General features: G+C 35.4%; 1 protein-coding gene across 1 annotated transcript; it reads right to left on the reverse strand.

Moving 5' to 3' along the window:
* Positions 1–6,458: 6,458 nt before the first annotated feature.
* On the reverse strand, positions 6,459–18,143 carry LOC123557543 (uncharacterized). The gene is made up of 2 exons (XM_045349054.2): positions 17,536–18,143; positions 6,459–10,519 (listed from the first exon to the last, which is right to left on the reverse strand). Exons 1-2 carry the CDS (start codon positions 17,783–17,785, stop codon positions 8,904–8,906), a joined length of 1,866 nt encoding a protein of 621 aa, XP_045204989.2. The 5' UTR covers positions 17,786–18,143; the 3' UTR covers positions 6,459–8,903.
* Between the last annotated feature and the right edge of the window lie 203 nt (positions 18,144–18,346).

Consider the following 18,346-nt stretch of genomic DNA (forward strand, 5'->3'; position numbering starts at 1 on the left):
ACTACTGATATTAACAAGAGCACCGCCTTGCGGGTGCTGACGCTCATCTGATTTTTTTTGTATAATAGAAATATTGTCCTACCCATGATTTTCTAAGTCTAAAAAGGGCCATCATTCTTGCAAAAAGCAGGATAGAGTTATGTTTCTTGATGTACAGTGTCCACTTATGATGGTGAAAAACTGTTGCAAGTTTTAAAGCAATAGCTTTGATAGTTTATGAGAAAAGTTGACTTAAACATAATATTCAACCAAGAAAATGATTTTTCTAAGTCCAAAAGGGGCAATAATTATTGCAAAAAGCAGGATGGAGTTATGTTGCTTGCTGTACAGGGTCAGCTTATGATGGTGAACAAGTGTTGCAAGTTTCAAAGCAATAGCTTTGATAGTTTAAGAGAAAAAGTTTACCTAAACATAAAACTTAACCAAGAAATCTGATATTTTCTAAGTCCAAAAGGGGCCATAAATCTTGCAAAAAGCAAGATGGAGTTATGTTTCTTGCTGTACAGGGTCAGCCTATGATGGTGAACAAGTGTTGCAAGTTTTAAAGCAATAGCTTTGATAGTTTAGGATAAAAGCTGACCTAAACATAAAACTTAACCAAGAAAACTGATTTTCTAAGTCCAAAAGGGGCAATAATTCTTGCAAAAGCAAGATGGAGTTATGTTTCTTGATGTACAGGGTCAGCTTATGATGGTGAACAAGTATTCCAAGTTTCAAAGCAATAGCTTTGATAGTTTAGGAGAAAAGTTGACCTAAACATAAAACTTAACCAAGAAATCTGATATTTTCTAAGTACAAAAGGGGCCATAAATCTTGCAAAAAGCAAGATGGAGTTATGTTTCTTGCTATACAGGGTCAGCTTATGATGGTGAACAAGTATTCCAAGTTTCAAAGCAATAGCTTTGATAGTTTAGGAGAAAAGCTGACCTAAACATAAAACTTAACCAGGCAACGCCGACGCAGACGCCGACGCCGACACCGACGCCGACGCCGACGCCGACAACCGCTCAAGTGATGACAATAACTCATCATTTTTTTTTCAAAAAATCAGATGAGCTAAAAATGATTTTAATTCTTATTTTTCGAGAAATAAACAAATCGGCGAAACATTAAATTATATTTTCTTGTAGTTTTTGAAATCGAAAGTAGATCGTCTATGTTTGGCTGCTTTCACGAAACGAAACAACTGTTTTATGAAAAGATTTAAATAATAGGTAATTTAACCGTAAACTTCAATGTCAGATACTGCCAATTGCTGCTAAATGTATTCGTATCATCACAATTTGTAAAATCTGTTGTTAAAACTGGAAAAAAGTGTAATCGTATCCGGATATAATATGTTGGGTAAATATCGAGCTGTGTTATGAAATTTTAAGAAAAAAACTAAAGACAAACTGAAACTGGTAGACAATACTGTCAGTACATCAATCATTAGCCGACTCAGGCCCTTCAGGCCTTTGATTATTATTCAATGTGGTTTACATGAATTGCGATTTTGTTATTCAATGTGGTTTTCGTGAATTGCTGTTTTATTATTCAATGTAGTTTTCTTGAATTGTTTTATTATTCAATGTGGTTTACGTGAATTGCAGTTTTATTATTCAATGTGGTTTACGTGAATTGTGGTTTAATTATTCAGTGTGGTTTACGTGAATTGTGGTTTTATTATTCAGCGTGGTTTACGTGAATTGTGGTTTTATTATTAAATGTGGTTTACGTGAATTGAGGTGTTATTATTCAATGTGGTTTACGTGAATTGTGGTTTTATTATTCAATGTGGTTTACGTGAATTGAGGTGTTATTATTCAATGTGGTTTACGTGAATTGAGGTGTTATTATTCAATGTGGTTTACGTGAATTGTGGTTTTATTATTCAATGTGGTTTACGTGAATTGTAATTTTATTATTCAATGTGGTTTACGTGAATTGTGGTTTTATTATTCAATGTGGTTTACGTAAATTGAGGTGTTATTATTCAATGTGGTTTACGTGAATTGTGGTTTTATTATTCAATGTGGTTTACGTGAATTGAGGTGTTATTATTCAATGTGGTTTACGTGAATTGTGGTTTTATTATTCAATGTGGTTTTCGTGAATTGCGGTTTTGTTATTATTCAAGATTCAGTTATACATCATTTTAAAGGTATACGGGCGTTATAGTAGAATCCTTTTCAGTTTTAAATATGTTGATTGATATTTCCCCATTGTAAAATTCTGGCCAATGATACGTTCTTAGTACTATCCTTTTAGAAATTTTACAAAAATGTTGATTTATGCTAAATAAGATATCCTTTAAGTTTAGAACTTTTTGTATCAAAATGGCCGAATCTTATAATCAAAATTGTTTTCGACGATAAATTCAGAACTAATTATACTGTTTTGTAACTAAAATGGTATAGTCTTGCAATGTATGTATTTACAGAGACAAAGAGACAAATCTTGTTACAAAAAATACGGATCAAACTGTAAATACAAGTAAAAAAGGCATATACCTTCCCTGAGGAGCTTGGCACCAGTATTTCCTATAGGGTTCTGCAGATGTTATGGCACAAAAACCTACATAAAACATTGTTCATACATATATACATATTATAATACATAAATTTACGTAATCTACATGAGGTTTGTCGTGTCATCGTTCTCATATTTTACTGAACTAGTTGCTAGGATATTGGGCTTGAACAATACTTACGCCACATGTCTATATAAATGTGTTGTCACCACGACAAGATCCTTTTAAAACGTCTTTGAAGAGTAATGCTTTAACTGATATAAATTGCCGAGAAAAGTTCTAATCGAGACTTCCTTGTGCCGTGAGCTGACACTACATGACATACTGAAATTCAGGTTTACTGTACCAAAAACTCCACATCCTGTTTCCTACCAAAGTGTTTAAAGTACATCCAATCAAATATAAAATTGAAACCACTCTAACGCAGCCGGGTGGTTCCCTGGCTGGTCCCATTAGAATAGTTAGACCTAGTGAAGTAAGATTCATTTAAACAAAAAAGGCATGGCAACGCAGAAACTTCCATTTGACTAACCGCAAAACGACATTAGAACTACAACGCCTTGATTGAGTACATTTCATATTAACACTTTTAACTGAAAGGCGTACTGAAAGGAAGAATTTTCTTCTAATGGAATTTCAAACGATGCATGCATCAATATTGATGAAAGTCTTGCTTCATTAAAGACAGCTAGTGGGCATTAAACAATAGATGTTAGAGAGACAGCGTCCTCGACAATTTCGATGCTCGAATAGCCTAGGAACTAGAGCTATCACTGCAGTGAATAATACCCCCTTCTTGGATGGTTATGTGCGATAACAACTAAAGTTAATCCATTTAGTGATTACAAAGTTAATATGTTTACGAAATGTAATCAGAATTTCGAACTATAAAAGGGACACAATTTAATGAATATTTCTGACAGAGTAATTCACATTTTGCCATATGATGTGAGTGATGAAAACCCGTTTAGTAATAACTGAGATAGGGTGAAAGTGTCTCAAAACTTTCAACCGAAACTGAAGTTAAAAGGGGACAAAATTCATGAGATAGTGATGCTAGAGTTATGTCACTTGTGTCGTATGATGTGAGTGATGATGACAAAACTGTGACGTCGGTTTTCCCACCATTTTTGTCTTCCAAATTTAAACAAGCAAGAGTCCTGCTTTTTTGTAGACGGTTGATAGACAAGTCCGTAAAGGGCAATGCATTAATAATGCTTTCATTGAAAAAGATGACGCTTATTTCTGCAGGAAAATATAGGTAATTTAACAGTTATATATATTATCAACAAATAATGAGCCTCTATGACTGATTATAGTAATCTAAGAATACGGTAAAACGGTATCTTAATACCTTAAAGATCCACCACAACCTAGTGACCTTCTTTTTCTTTTCACGTGAATTTCGTGCAAATCATTTTGCTAATTCTGGTAAAATACAGCTATTTTACAAGATGACAGATGGACAATTCAGGCCCTCCCTGAATTAATGTGTTTTCAAAACCTCATCTGCACAAATATTCAGTCAATCACTTTTCAGTATAGTTTTCAAAACATAGAACACTAACTGTCTTATACTGTAAAACAAAGTGTGGCCTAAACTCACCTTAAAACATCAAGTATTGTGCAAACTACTAAATTAATTCAATACCATATTTAGACATTTAACACATTGTCTTCGCCTTATATATGTCACTGTTAATTTGAATTTAGATACTGGTTACTCTCATTTTTTTCATGCAAGGCATGTACAATTACCATCATGGAATTTTTAAAGAATACAGTTATTTTGTGGCGCGTTTTTAAAGTAAAGCCATAGGTATAATATCAAGTGAGCTAGTAAAATAATTTGCGTGATATAAGGGAATGAAATTTGTCTATTGGCTGCTGAATAATGAATTCATTTCGGCTGAAAAAAATGTACGAAGTAAGTTATCTTAAAGTCGTTTCTATATGGTTTAATATTACACTTATGAGAAAGACTAGTGGCACAGCGACCGCTTTGAATGCGATAGGTCGTGGATTCGCTCCCAATCCATGTGATAGCAAGATATACCTGTAGCTCCCTCGCAGGTGTTAAGCATTAAAAAAGAAGGGAAACTGGCTTCTACAGTGCTCCGTTTGGAGCATCGAGATTTTTATTCCTGAACCCTATACCTCAAAAGTTGAAATATCGAAACTACTATGATGAAAGTTGAAACCACAATCCTGGTGAAAGTCGAAATCACGAAACTACGTTGAACCACGATGATGAAAAGTCGATATCATATCGCACTTTCACCGAAAACGATATCGTGTTTTCATCATTTCGAGTTTTCATCATCGTGATTTCGACTTTCACCTTCATGTCTTCCGACTTTCATCATCGTAGTCTCGTGATTTCGACCTTGGAGACATAGGGTTCAGAAATAAAAATATCGCTGGTCGAAACAACACCGTAGGCTTCTCCTGCGTTAGCAAATACTCGTGACGATAGACATCATTAGGAATGAGGTGAAGTCGGGAGTAATTTATAGGAGTTGTAGGAATTGCCTCACAATTGACCTGCAAACAAATTAGTATAAACTAATAATGGTCGTAAGGCGACTTTGATAGAGATTTCTTGTGTATGATTAAAAAATGAAGTCAACTTAAACCCAAAATATTGTAAAAAATTGCTTATTTCGTTCATGTACATTAAATTGGATACCTATCTTCCCGCAGCCAGTTATACGATTATTGCATACGGAAAAGTTGTCCTTTAGGTCGAAGCTCCAACCAGCACAAATAGTGCTTAAAAGTTCAGCCAACTTTCTCATCAGTTGTGTACGCATTGACATGAAAAAATTTGTAAAGCTGTTTTATATGTATCGCAAGTATTAACCAGATAGAGTTTGAAAGTAAAGAAAAGTCCACGAAGTCTGATCGTCAATAAAGGATGACATTGTCAAATGGAAACACGAGAGAATACCGTGTCAATTATTATCTTACAATCTCTCATAAGTCAAGATGCAATGATGTCATTTGTCAGAAAATGTATGAGCTGCGCCATGACAAAACCAACATAGTGGGTTTGCGACCAGCATGGATCCAGACCAGCCTGCGCATCCGCGCAGTCTGGTCAGGATCCATGCTGTTCGCTTTTAAAACCTATTGCAACTAGAGAAACTGTTAGCGAACAGCATGGATCCTGACCAGACTGCGCGGATGCGCAGGCTGGTCTTGATCCATGCTGGTCGCAAAGCCACTATGTTGGTTTTCTCATGGCGCGGCTCATATTTAAAAGACGAAAATGCTTTATATAGTACGGTATTTCCATTTAAAGATTTTCGATATAACGCCCTGATCATTAGTCGCTTTTCGGAGCCGGTGATTGTATTTGATAAGCTCTTGGAGACTTCTCTTGGTAGATTAATCTCTAAGGAAAATGTAAAACTTTGCAGGTAATTACAAAATTATATCACATCTGAACTTTATTGTCAGTACGTACCAACAATTATTATTTTACAATGCAGATTTTCTGATATTTTTAGTATTTATATCTTGTTCTGGCCATTATTTACTTATAAAAAACTTATCTGCAATCTTACTTAAATAACCATTTATAGCTTCGTAAAAAGGGCAGCGGACACAAAGTTCTATAGATCATATGGTGACTTTCCAGCTTTTTCATGGTGGAGGAAGACCCCAGGTGCCCCTTCGGACATTAATTCAGCAAGGCCGGGAATCTGGTAGAACCCCCGCAACAACCATCTGTAAGTCAGCTTCACTGCTTGCCCACTAGAAAGAATTCTACATCTAAAGCCAGGTTTCGAACCAACAGTGGTGATTCAAATTCAGCGATCTTCCTATAATAACTATTCGGCCATGGAAACCACACTCATCAGCGACATTGTATATAATTTAAGTATCTCTAATACTAATACACAAAGCTGACTTTAAAAGAAAGAAAAACATAAATAACTGATACGACGCTATAACATATTTCTTTAATGCATGGTGCAATGTAACAAAAATAAGTTATATAATATTATGACATTCTAATGTTTGCTAAACATGACATGTATTATCAGCATTTTGGCTCAAATTGATGATAAATAGATATGAGCCGCGCCATAAGAAAACCAACATAGCATCCGCGCAGTCTGGTCAGGATACATGCTGTTCGCTTTCAAAGCCTTTTGCAATTAGGGAAACCGTTAGCGAACAGCATGGATCCTGACCAGACTGTGCGAAAGTGCAGGCTGGTCTGGATCCATGCTGGTCGCAAATGCACTATGTTGGTTTTCTCATGGTTCAATTATAATAGATTACTAGTATGTAACTTCATAACTGAACAGTTTTGTGCAAAAAGGTCACAACTCAACAAACAAATGGGTTTAATCTTCACTTATGACGTCATTTTAAACAGTGCTGGCCGGACAAAGTCAAAACCATTACCGGAGGCTCGAAGGTCCGGGGTCATACAATCACGTATGGTACAGTAAGTCGTGTAGTAGTCCATTATTACAACCGTGTTTGAAATGAGAAGTTTTCTAAAGAAATACATTACTTTTTCTAAGCACATAACAAAACAATATAATTATGCTACAAATTCAAAAATGATAGCTAGCACATTTAATGAACATTATCAAAATAATTATATATATTATGAAAACATTTCAATTTATGGAATAGCCATTTGATATTATCTTCATTAAAAAATGACATAGAAATGAATGTAACTTACAAAAGCCATGAAAGTGTGTGCTATTTTTTAACCATCTTAAAAGATTGTTAAACTACAATGAATAATTATTTACACAATTTTTTTTTCCAAAAGTTTTTTTTCGAAATGAAAATTATGACGTAAAATTGAGATTCTCTTCAAATGAAATGGGTATATAGAATTGAGAAAGAGGGATGAACGGAAAACTGTCGGCACTGTCTCTTTTGTATATAAGTTTGGCACTACTCTCCGTTAAACCCTCGAGATATGTTTCTATATATCGTTTTCCTTGAGACAGATCTTATTATTAATAATATAAGTGGTCATAAGACTTTCAACAAGCATTTCAACATACACCATTGAAATATTTTACACGCGCGAAGCATGTTACATAATTGAGCCGTGCCATGAGAAAACCAACACAGTGGGTTTGCGACCAGCATGGATCCAGACCAGCCTGCGCATCCGCGCAGTCTGGTCAGGATCCATGCTGTTCGCTTTCAAAGCCTATTGTAATTAGAGAAACCATCAGCGAACAGCATGGATCCTGACCAGACTACGTGGATGCGCAGGCTGGTCTGGATCCATGCTGGTCGCAAAGCCACTATGTTGGTTTTCTCATGGCATGGCTCATATAGCTTTATTACAACTGAATATTTAACTCGTCAATATGCAAAATCAGAAAAAAAAACTATTTTTTTGCTACTTGTGAAATAATATTGTTCGATATTTTGTTTGCACAAGAATTATTGCACGTCGTATATCCTCTGAAAATATTTATCACAAATATTACTTAACATAAAAAAACACTTCTTTCTCATCGTGTGAAACTTCTTGCTTTTCGTGTGAATCGGATGTAATTTTTAGACAGGACGCAGAAAAAAACCGACATAAAAGTCCGACAATATGCGAATACTTCATACCAAATATTTAAAATGAAGAGTCGAGAACACGAGATAGTGCGACAGACGGACGGACAGTTCAGCCAGAGTTTTTGACAGCTCAAAGCTGTTATAAATATACTAACTAATTATAACATTATTTAAATAGAACTGTTTTATTGTATTTCTATTATTACTTAATGTATCCGTGCTTTCCCGAGATGATGTCAACTACTCGGATCAAAAAAATGTAACATTGCAATTATTTTCGCCAAAAACATGACTGTCGCATATTATTTTGCATAATTCTCCAAAACCATCAAGTTTTTTTTTATAAATAATTGAAAACATTTTCATTAACAACAACAAACTATTCATCAAATCACGGGATATTACAGCAGGAAGGTATGCAACACATTTACTAGTATGTAGTTTTGTCCCTTGTTTCGTCGCCTAGTATAAACAGGATATATCAAGACAATATAATATATAAAGATATAAAGATCTACTAATGTACATGTACAGAGGATATTCATTTGTTTCAGTGTAAGATTGAAATATCTTTCACGAGTGAACGCCAGATGAAATATTTTCATGGGTGGCATAGCCACGAGCGAAATTGTAAGATATGGTGTTCACGCGTGCAAGATATCTGATCTCACATGTAAATTTTTTTTTTTATTTAAATTGTTTTAACTAAATTTACCCATTTCATAGTAAGTTTCTTACCAGTGTGAAAATACCAGATATATTTCACTCTAATAAGTCCATAATTCACTGAAGAACATGCCATTGAATTAAATTATTCTCTTTAAAAGCGTATTCACATATGAACATCTTCTTGATATTGACTGTCTGTCTGAACATTATACTGCTGATAATTTTGCTGATTTTCAAGTTCATATTGTTCTTGTTCATTCTGAACTGTTACATTAACATCCTCGTGGTGACGGATCTCATCACTGGGAGAATTATCTTCATACTGACAATTGTTAGTATCTTCAATTCCGTTATTATCATCGTAACTATAGTTCGTATGTTCTTGATATTGTTCTTGGTGATAGCCTACATTTTCGCTTTCATTTGGTGGTGGATACGGAAAATCTTCATTCCCCGCTTCTCCCTCCGCTAAATACTGTTCTTCATATCCGGGATCGCCCGGATATGCGCCATTATCGTAAGCTGGAGTTGTCGTCTGGTCTGATGACGTCTGACCTGTTGGGTAAGTGTCATAAGATTCTTGAACAGTATACGCTTGTCCTTCGCCTTGGTAAGTATCGCGTTCATTGGCGGGTTTCTCGTTATAACCTTCGTGATTTTCATCGGGATACATTTCCTTAATCATTTCAAAGTCATCACACGGTGTTGTTCTTACTTCACCGTTTGTCTCGTTTTCAGTTTCTGTAGTTGACCTAGATAGACTAAAATTCTCAAAACATCCACATGAACATAATCTATAGCAACAACGTTTACATCTATAAACTGAACAAGAACGGCAACTAGGCCTACAAATTCTAAAGTCATTCATATCTGGATCCTCAACATATTTATTATATTCTCTGAGTAACATACGTAAACGGATACCATCAATTAACCAGCCGATACCCAGACACCCTAGGGTACAGGCATACAGGATTCCCCATTTCTTATTCTCAAGATAGAAATGATGAAGTCCGAATATTCCGAATGGAAACCAGTATAGATATGCTTCATCCGGATATTTGTGTTTATCCTCGTCTGCATAGCGTTCGTATAAAACCGGAAGCCTCAACATATCAAAAAACCATCCGAACCCGAACAGTCCCACAGTTGCAACATAAAATCCACCATTCAAGTATCTTTCTAAGTAAAAATGATGAGCTCCAAAGAGTCCAAGTGGCGACACACACAAAATGTACGCAGTGACCTTTGTTGTTCCGTAGTCACTGGTCGGGTCATTTGAAGCTTTGACGAGATTCTTCATTCTGAACAGATCCGTAATCCAACCTATCGTGAATATTCCTAACGTACATGTATAAACTATTCCTAAGAAATAATTACCTAAATAATAGTGGTGTGCACCAAAAAGCCCAAACGGGGGCATAGCCATTATGTAGGCAGTTCCAATGGATTTCTTATCCAATCCTGCCTTCCGCACAAGTTTTGACATGCGGAACAAGTCAATAATCCATCCAATTCCAAAGATTCCGAACGTGAAAGTGTATATCAAACCTAACTTTATATTGCCTAAGTAATAATGATATGCTCCAAAAATACCCAAGGGAGGTAACGCTAAAATGTAGGCAGTTCCGAGAGACTTTTCCTCTGTGTGAGCATTGTGGTTTTTCACGAGATGCTTCATTCGGATCAGATCTGCTATCCAGCCCATGGTGAACACTCCGAGTGTACATGCGTAGAAGATGCCAAGTTTCTTGTTGCCAAGATAAAAGTGATGTGCACCTGCAAACGATATAAAGAATGAATGACAAGTTATGTTCTTTTTTATTTAAGTATAGTAGACCCGTAAGGACAATCGGCAAATTACGTATCCTCTATATGAGATTTCGGCATACTTCGGTTTTTGCGGGAAACAATGTGCGCGTTGAACTATATTTACATCCGAAGAATGCCGAATTGCTTAACGGGAATACGTAATCACACGGAAGTTGCCGAGTGTCATTACGGGTCAACTACATTTACACCGTTTGACAAGGTCATTCCTTTTGAAGGCTATATTTGTAAGGCAATGCTTTCGATAATATAGTCGAATTACTATTACAACTTTCGGATTTCTGTTACATCTTCTTCAATAGTGACATGACTGTAGTTATTATAACTGCATTGAGCTTTTCTTGGGTTATATGTCCTAAAATTATGATGGTGGAAGACCTAGGTGCCACTTTGGGGATTACTTCAGAGGTAGAAAGGCACATTGTTAAATACATTTAGGCAACAACCCTGCGTCAGTTAGTGGGAAAGTGTCTATGTGTACAAATAATGGCACACAACCGCGGTGCGGCTCGAACCCACATAGCGGAGAGAAGGAGATTCAAAATCAGTAGCCATCCGTCCATAAAAGCCTCTCACCGGATTACTTATATTGAATTATCAGTGCTTGCAGTTAGTTTAATCAGTTTTTAGCAAGGCTACATGCCCATCACTTAACACTCATGATTAACCTAATAGGAGAAATCTATTTAATTATTTACACGGAATATCCTTAAGTAAAATGCAAATCAATACTGTAAATCTTCTTGATTCATGACAAACCAGCATGCAGTTGTTGACGTGTATCGTACTGAAAACAGTTTCCCAGTGTTCGAAGGACACGTACTTGTAAACATCCACGTGATAACAAGGAGACTAATTGAACAAATTGTTGGCCATGTTTGCTAATACAAAACATGTGCGAAATTTGATTTTAACATTTCCTCAGGCGTTGCAATCAGGGCACAAACTGGTACGTCAGTAAACATCATAGAAAAAATAAGCTCCGTAAAGCGAGGCAATATACGCCCGAAGTATAAAGTCAAAAAAAGGAAGAAGTAAAATTTAAAGGATTGTTTTGGTGTGTTTGGCGGAATCATGTTGCGGTGGATGGGAATGGGGGTTTGGGGCGGTTGTGGGTTTAGTACTGCAGCCGTGATGGGAGACTTAATTTTTGTGCATCCTCTGTGATCTTAACGTCTGACCTACCGGTCCACCTTAGCTTGCTGTGCACATCAATTCATCCAAACCTACTTTTATTCCAAGTTTAAAGTCAATAACCCGTATGAAATTTAAATCGAGCTCCGGACACGAAATATGGCGGCCGGACAGAAGTGCGTCAGCACATGATATAGCACATCCGTTTTTGCAAAACGGGCGTGTAAAAGCACAATATCTGCATTTTGATAACAAGTTTTTCATTTTAACTGTTTCTTTACTCAGCATATCAATTTCATCTTAATCTGATTAATCAACTTAAAGGCTAATCACTTTTCATGTCTTAAAGCTATTCTTCTTTTTAGCTTCGAGCCTTGTCTTAGAGTTCAATGCACTTCTTCAAAGCATGTTCTGTAAGCGTTTTTTTTTCACCTGTTCCAATAAAAATGTTTACTATAAACGTATGAAAACAAAAGTGAATGTTAAGGATTTGTTGGACCAAACAGTAAGATAGATTTCATTTTGTTGCCTTTTGACATTTAAGATAATTATATCTTACATTTTCAGTTTCGTAAAGAAAGTTGTTTTGCGGTGAATATAAAGAGTACCAGCAATGTTTATCTGAGTACATGTGCAAAAACCATGTCTAAATACTTGTCATAAATATTTTCGCTGTAAGTACAATCTGTACGAGATTTCGAACTGAAATGTTATGCCCCATAACACAAGTATACTTATATTATTTGTATCAATGGAGTTTTTTTATTTATTTATTTACATCATTGATTTAAGGAGCAAAGACCGATATGTAAAACTAGAGGAGGGAAATCTGACTCCTCAGTTCGTCTGTCTTGTTGGCGCATGTTATGTTAAGTGTTTACCACTGTCGCATCATTTTCTTGTACGTCAAGACGAATGCCCAAAATACGTTTAAGGCTTGCACATGATTTTATGTTGGTTTTGTTACTTCCCTTATATGTCCCCTTCCATGCTCTTTTATCCCCAGCCCTTCCCCCGATTTTTTATCGTTTTCATGTAATCAGAATGATTCCATTTGATTAGCTCTTTGTCTGTTAGATCTCGTTTCTTTTTTTGTGACATTCTTTGGGGTTTATTTTTTTTTAAATTTATTATTATTTATAATTATTAATTAACAATTTATTTTATCTCGATTGTGATGAAAGCTTTAACCGTATTTGAACCAGTCTCGAGTCCATTTTTAGAAAAAAAAATCAGTACTGGTGACTCGTGAGAAGTAGTGATCGTGACCCAAGTACGGTTCGAACCCACAACATCCGGGTTGAGCGGCGACACCTTAACCACTAGATCACTGCTCACCTCAAACCGTTCTTTGCGGTTTGGATTTGCTGTGCTCGATGTTTCCAAACCGAGATTCTATGCTTATCTTTAATATTTTTGTAGGTGAGTTTGCGACGATGGTAATTGAAGTAGTAGCAGTGGACAATCTTAGTAGCGATTTTCAAAAATTGGAATTTAGAATTCAAATAAGATGAAGCTAATTTTTTTCCAAGAGAAAAATGTATTAATATGATTTTATATTTATCTTCGCAAAGAAATTACAATATACATGCTTTGATTTAAAGCCACACCAAAATAAGACAAGTCCTAACCTACCCATGAAAATTTAAAATAAATATGTGCAACATTTCTGTTGACAATATTCCTTTCTCATATTTAAGTGATTCAACATTATTTATGATACAACACAAAACCCATATGAACCGCGCCATGAGAAAACCAACACAGTGGTTTTGCGGCCTGGGATGGTCAGGATCCATTCTATTCGCTTTCAAAGTCTATTGTATTAGAGAAACTGTTAGCAGCATGGATCCTGACCAGACTGCGCGGATGCGCAGGCTGGTCTGGATCCATGCTGGTCGCAAAGCCACTATGTTTGTTTTCTCATGGCACGGCTCAATAATAACATTCATGGCGGGCTTGTTATAAATTTGCGACTTAATTTGTGAAAACCCACTGATAAACACTCCTTACAGATTTAAAAGTTGTATAAGGTGCGTCTAAGATGTATTTTAAATGTTGATATGAAAACAAGTTGCAACAGGTGCATCAAGAGTTATTCGGTACTAGCATAATATATTATATAAAGTCATTAATATACTTTAATGTATTTCATATGAAGTGCGTGATTTAAACTGAATTTGCATCCTAGTCAGGATCAGTATCAATGCTTTTCCGATTAATATCGAGACATTTAAATTTCTAATATAGTCACATCTCCTGAATTACATTAAAAGCTCCAGACTTTAGACTAGCTAGTTACTAGTATAAAAAAATCGCACAAGTCTTTTCATAACGGAAAAAAAGTTAAGACTGATAACTTTTATATACATACAAAATGTGTTTTTACATTATTAGATTAATGTATTCAATACCGGACATGTTACATTACAAACGATTCGGGCGGTGGTTTAGCCTAGTTGACCCATATATATTTCAATGTTGATAGCCAAACTTTAGTATCAATTTCATTAATATATTAGACATTTTTGAAATACCAACATAAACACATGAATTGAATACGCTAAATATCATAAATGTGTGGAAAACCATTACGCACTGATAAGCAAGTTAAAAAGTACTTAAACATGTACCGAATAAATATAAATAAGTTGTTGGCAAAATAATTCATTACATTTTCGGTTATATAAATATATATTTAACGCATTATATAAATCACACCGAACAATACGCGAAGTGCATTCTTAAAATTTATTGTTTGCATTACATGTATAATTCCTGCATATAACATAAACACATTAAATGCATTGTTACTGCAAAATAGACATAACTGTCACGAGAAACGCTTTATTTTGACGTTACAGTAAAACCTAAGGCATGCCATTTAACTTGTTTTTAATACAAACAAAAAGTCCGACAACCAATGTACCGGCTTATACAATGCAACAGTTGTTCGAACTAATCACCTGTCATGGTATCGAAGACACGACTTCTTTGTTAGTGATTCTGCCTTTGCGACCAGTGTAGACCAAGATCAGCCTGCACATCCTTGCAGGTTGATCACAGTCTGTACTGTTCGCTATTCAGTCAGTAAATTTTCAGTGAACACCCCTTTGAATAATACGTGGTACTACCCAAATTAGATGAAGGACCAGTCCATTTTAGACATTTAGCAGGATAAATGCTAGAAAATCTAATACAATGTATCTACATGTCACCGAGTCATATCTCGTGTCACGCAAGCCTGATGAAGAAAATGACATCGTACGTTTTAAGTAAGTCTAGAATTATATTATGTCAGGAGAGTATTTTGTAAGACTTCAACTTTGTCAGACGTCAATTCTGACACGTCTCTTTTGTCAGAAGTCAATTCTGACAGAAGTCTATCTTGTCAGACGTCTATTTTGCCAGAAGTCTATTTTGTCAGACGTCTATTTTGTTAGAAGTCTAATTTGTCAAACGTTTATTTTGTTAGAAGTCTTATTTTGTCAGACGTCAGCTCTGACACGTCTATTTTGTCATAAGTCTATTTTGTCAGACATCTATTTAGTCAGAAATCTATTTTGTCAGAAGTATATTTTGTCAGAAGTCTGTTTTGTCAGACGTCAATTCTGACACGTCTATTTTGTCAGAAGTCTATTTTGTCAGACGTCAGTTCTGACAGAAGTCTATTTTGTCAGACGTCTATTTTGTCAGAAGTTTATATTGTCAGACGTCTATTTTGTTAGAAGTCTATTTTGTCAGACTAAGCTCAACCGAGCTGAAGCTTGAACAAAGTCTTGACAGGAGTCGAGCAACTTAATAGTAAAAACTGATAAAATGAATTGCAATTTCGTTAGCATACTATTAGAAATGAAACTTAATAGGTTTCATTAAATGTCGAAGCAAAAATATGCAGAACGAACTTAATCGACCGGGCGTTCCTGGTGTTTTTTATGAAACGCTTGTTTGTTTCTGTTGTTTTTTTTTTGTTATTTTTTTTTTATCTAGACAAATTATGCACAGTTATTCGGATTTATTTCCCAAAAGAATAGTCTACTTCAAGATCGATAGGCTTTTCACACAAAGATTTGTTTGTTTGTTTATTTGTTTTGGGTTTAATGCCGTTTTTGCAACAGTATTTCAATTATGTAACTGCGAGCAGTTTACCTAACCAGAGTTCCTGGACTCTGTTCCAGTATAAACCTGTTCTCCGCAAGTAACTGCCAACTTCCACACATAAACCGGAGGTGGAGGATAAATGATTTCAGATACAATGTCTTTTTACAAATCGTCACGAAGAATACTAGTATTGAGATAAGCGGGCGGGCTATGGAATGTTTAGTTTTGATATGTGGCTGCTTATGTGTATATCATCAAAATACAGAAATATGTGTTAAACAAACATCATCTTTACCTAAAATCTACCTGTCCATTTACATTTTCTACCGTACTGTCCCGTACGATGAATACTTAAAATATTCTCGAAAAGATATCCCCCTTTCAAAATTAATGCCATAATTATTGTAAAGACAGCCAATGATCGACTGTTCGAATAGTTGTCCCAGAAGCAGCAATTTTACCCTAAATGTTTAATTATCTGTAGAGTTTCAATCAAGCATCTGCATTAGTTTTGGCGATAGCAACATACATGCAAAACTTTAATCAGAAGTTTTTAAGTTCAAGAGGGGACATAATTTTGCAAAATACATGTCAAAGTTATGGGACATGACGCTATGACCTAGTTTTATAAACCCGAAGAATATTTGCATTAGTTTTTTATTTTCGATAGTATTAAACTTGTATGCAAAACTTTAACCAGGATTTCCTAAGTCCAAAAGAGCGCATAATTTGACCAATAATACATGTCAGAATTATGGGACTTGAACCAGTGAGGTTCGTAATTGACCTAGAAAAAGAAAATAACGGTTTCAAAGCTGTATGCCTTTGAATGACAGCTGTATGTACTTGCATGCAAAACTTCAGCACTGGGGAACTATAATATTATGTAATAGTTCTTTGAAAATGATGAGTTTTTAAAGGCGATGAACTGTCCGAAAGTGTGGCCCCAGTCCGCAGTTTCCGAACTTTGGCCCCAGTCCCCAGTTTCCGAAATTTAATGTATATATCAGTAAACTGACAATTGTTTTGTAGAGTAATACATGTATTATATGATATTCAATTTTCATGTGAAACAACCCTTTTTCAATGATTCGGTGTTGTTTGAACTTTTTCTGATAGCTAGTCTTTCAAGACTGTCTTTAAGGCGTATAAGGGCGTTTTCTTCTCCATAAAAAACTTGACATTTAACACATGATACAGAAAACAAGTAAAAACATTTCTGTTGCTTATTTGCAAGCTCCACTGTACGTTTACTAGGGAACTAGTCATGAAACATGGCTTTCCAGACTCTAAAAGACGAACTAAGACGGAAAGACTTAAACATTTACCACACAGCGAGTGTTGTGGGTGACGTTTCAGCTGGCAGAGAATAACAAGTATTTAGCTAGGGGATGTGATGTATATTAATACACGGGCGGGCTTTGGGTTCGGACCACCGGTATGCTAACTTCCATTTATAAAAATTACGTCACATTACAGACGGGATTAGTAATCCATCTGGTTTCCTTTTGAAATACATTTAGATTTGAAAATTCTCAGTTTCAGTTTAAAGGCCGCACCCATTCGCCCATTTTATCCTAAACTTTGACGAATCAGCTATACGTGATAATGTTGTATTTAAACAAATTTTAAAAGAGAGGTAAACCTTGACATTGAACTTAAACTTTCACTTATTTAGTGTTTGTGGCATGACTCATTAACCGGCAAATAATGTAATTCTAAAAAATTACCAAATAGTCCTCCCAACGCCCCTATCAGATATCCGTCGGATACCATCTTCATGTCTGTTCCGTGTCTGTTAGCATGTTTCACCAACCATCGCATACGTATCAAATCAAATATATATCCGAGCCCGAATAGACCCAGTGTGCAGGCATAAAGGATACCGAACCCTTTTCGTCCAAGGTAAAAATGATGAGCACCGAACAATCCAAATGGAATCCCTAAAATGTAGGCCTCTGCTAGTTTCTTTTCACCCATGTTTACTTTCCAGATGTCAGTAAAATAAGTGTTGAAATTCTTTGAAAACCTGAAATACGTCCTTGTTTAAGTTGTTTACCGCATATTGAACATAATAACAGCGTTTAATCTATAACGGTATGTAAACAGTAGGTCACACAATATTCCATTTCCTATCCTATTAGGTACGGCAAAACTCGAAATTTTACCTGTTTCGTTGACATAAAAATAAATACGTTTAACAAATCCATGTTTATTACACTTTACGTTCTACACAGGACAACATGTGTTATCATACGATATATAACATGACAAAGGACATGACGAAAATCCATATCAAAATGCTACGGACCATTAAAATATTTGTGTTCTATTTATAGTCACACGGCGTATACTTCGCAGGTAGAAAACCCGATTTAATTGCTTATTCAGGGTAATCGATCGGCGCATGCAACACTGATCAATATTTTAAATGATGTCTCGCCAAATATTTATAAGCGCACTGTTATAACAATCATGATAATAAATTCAAATAATTGGAAACATAAGTTTCAATTAAATGATTTATATATATGAAAGCGA

Source organism: Mercenaria mercenaria, chromosome 5 (genome assembly GCF_021730395.1).
Source record: "Mercenaria mercenaria strain notata chromosome 5, MADL_Memer_1, whole genome shotgun sequence".
In the NCBI taxonomy this organism is placed as follows: domain Eukaryota; kingdom Metazoa; phylum Mollusca; class Bivalvia; order Venerida; family Veneridae; genus Mercenaria; species Mercenaria mercenaria.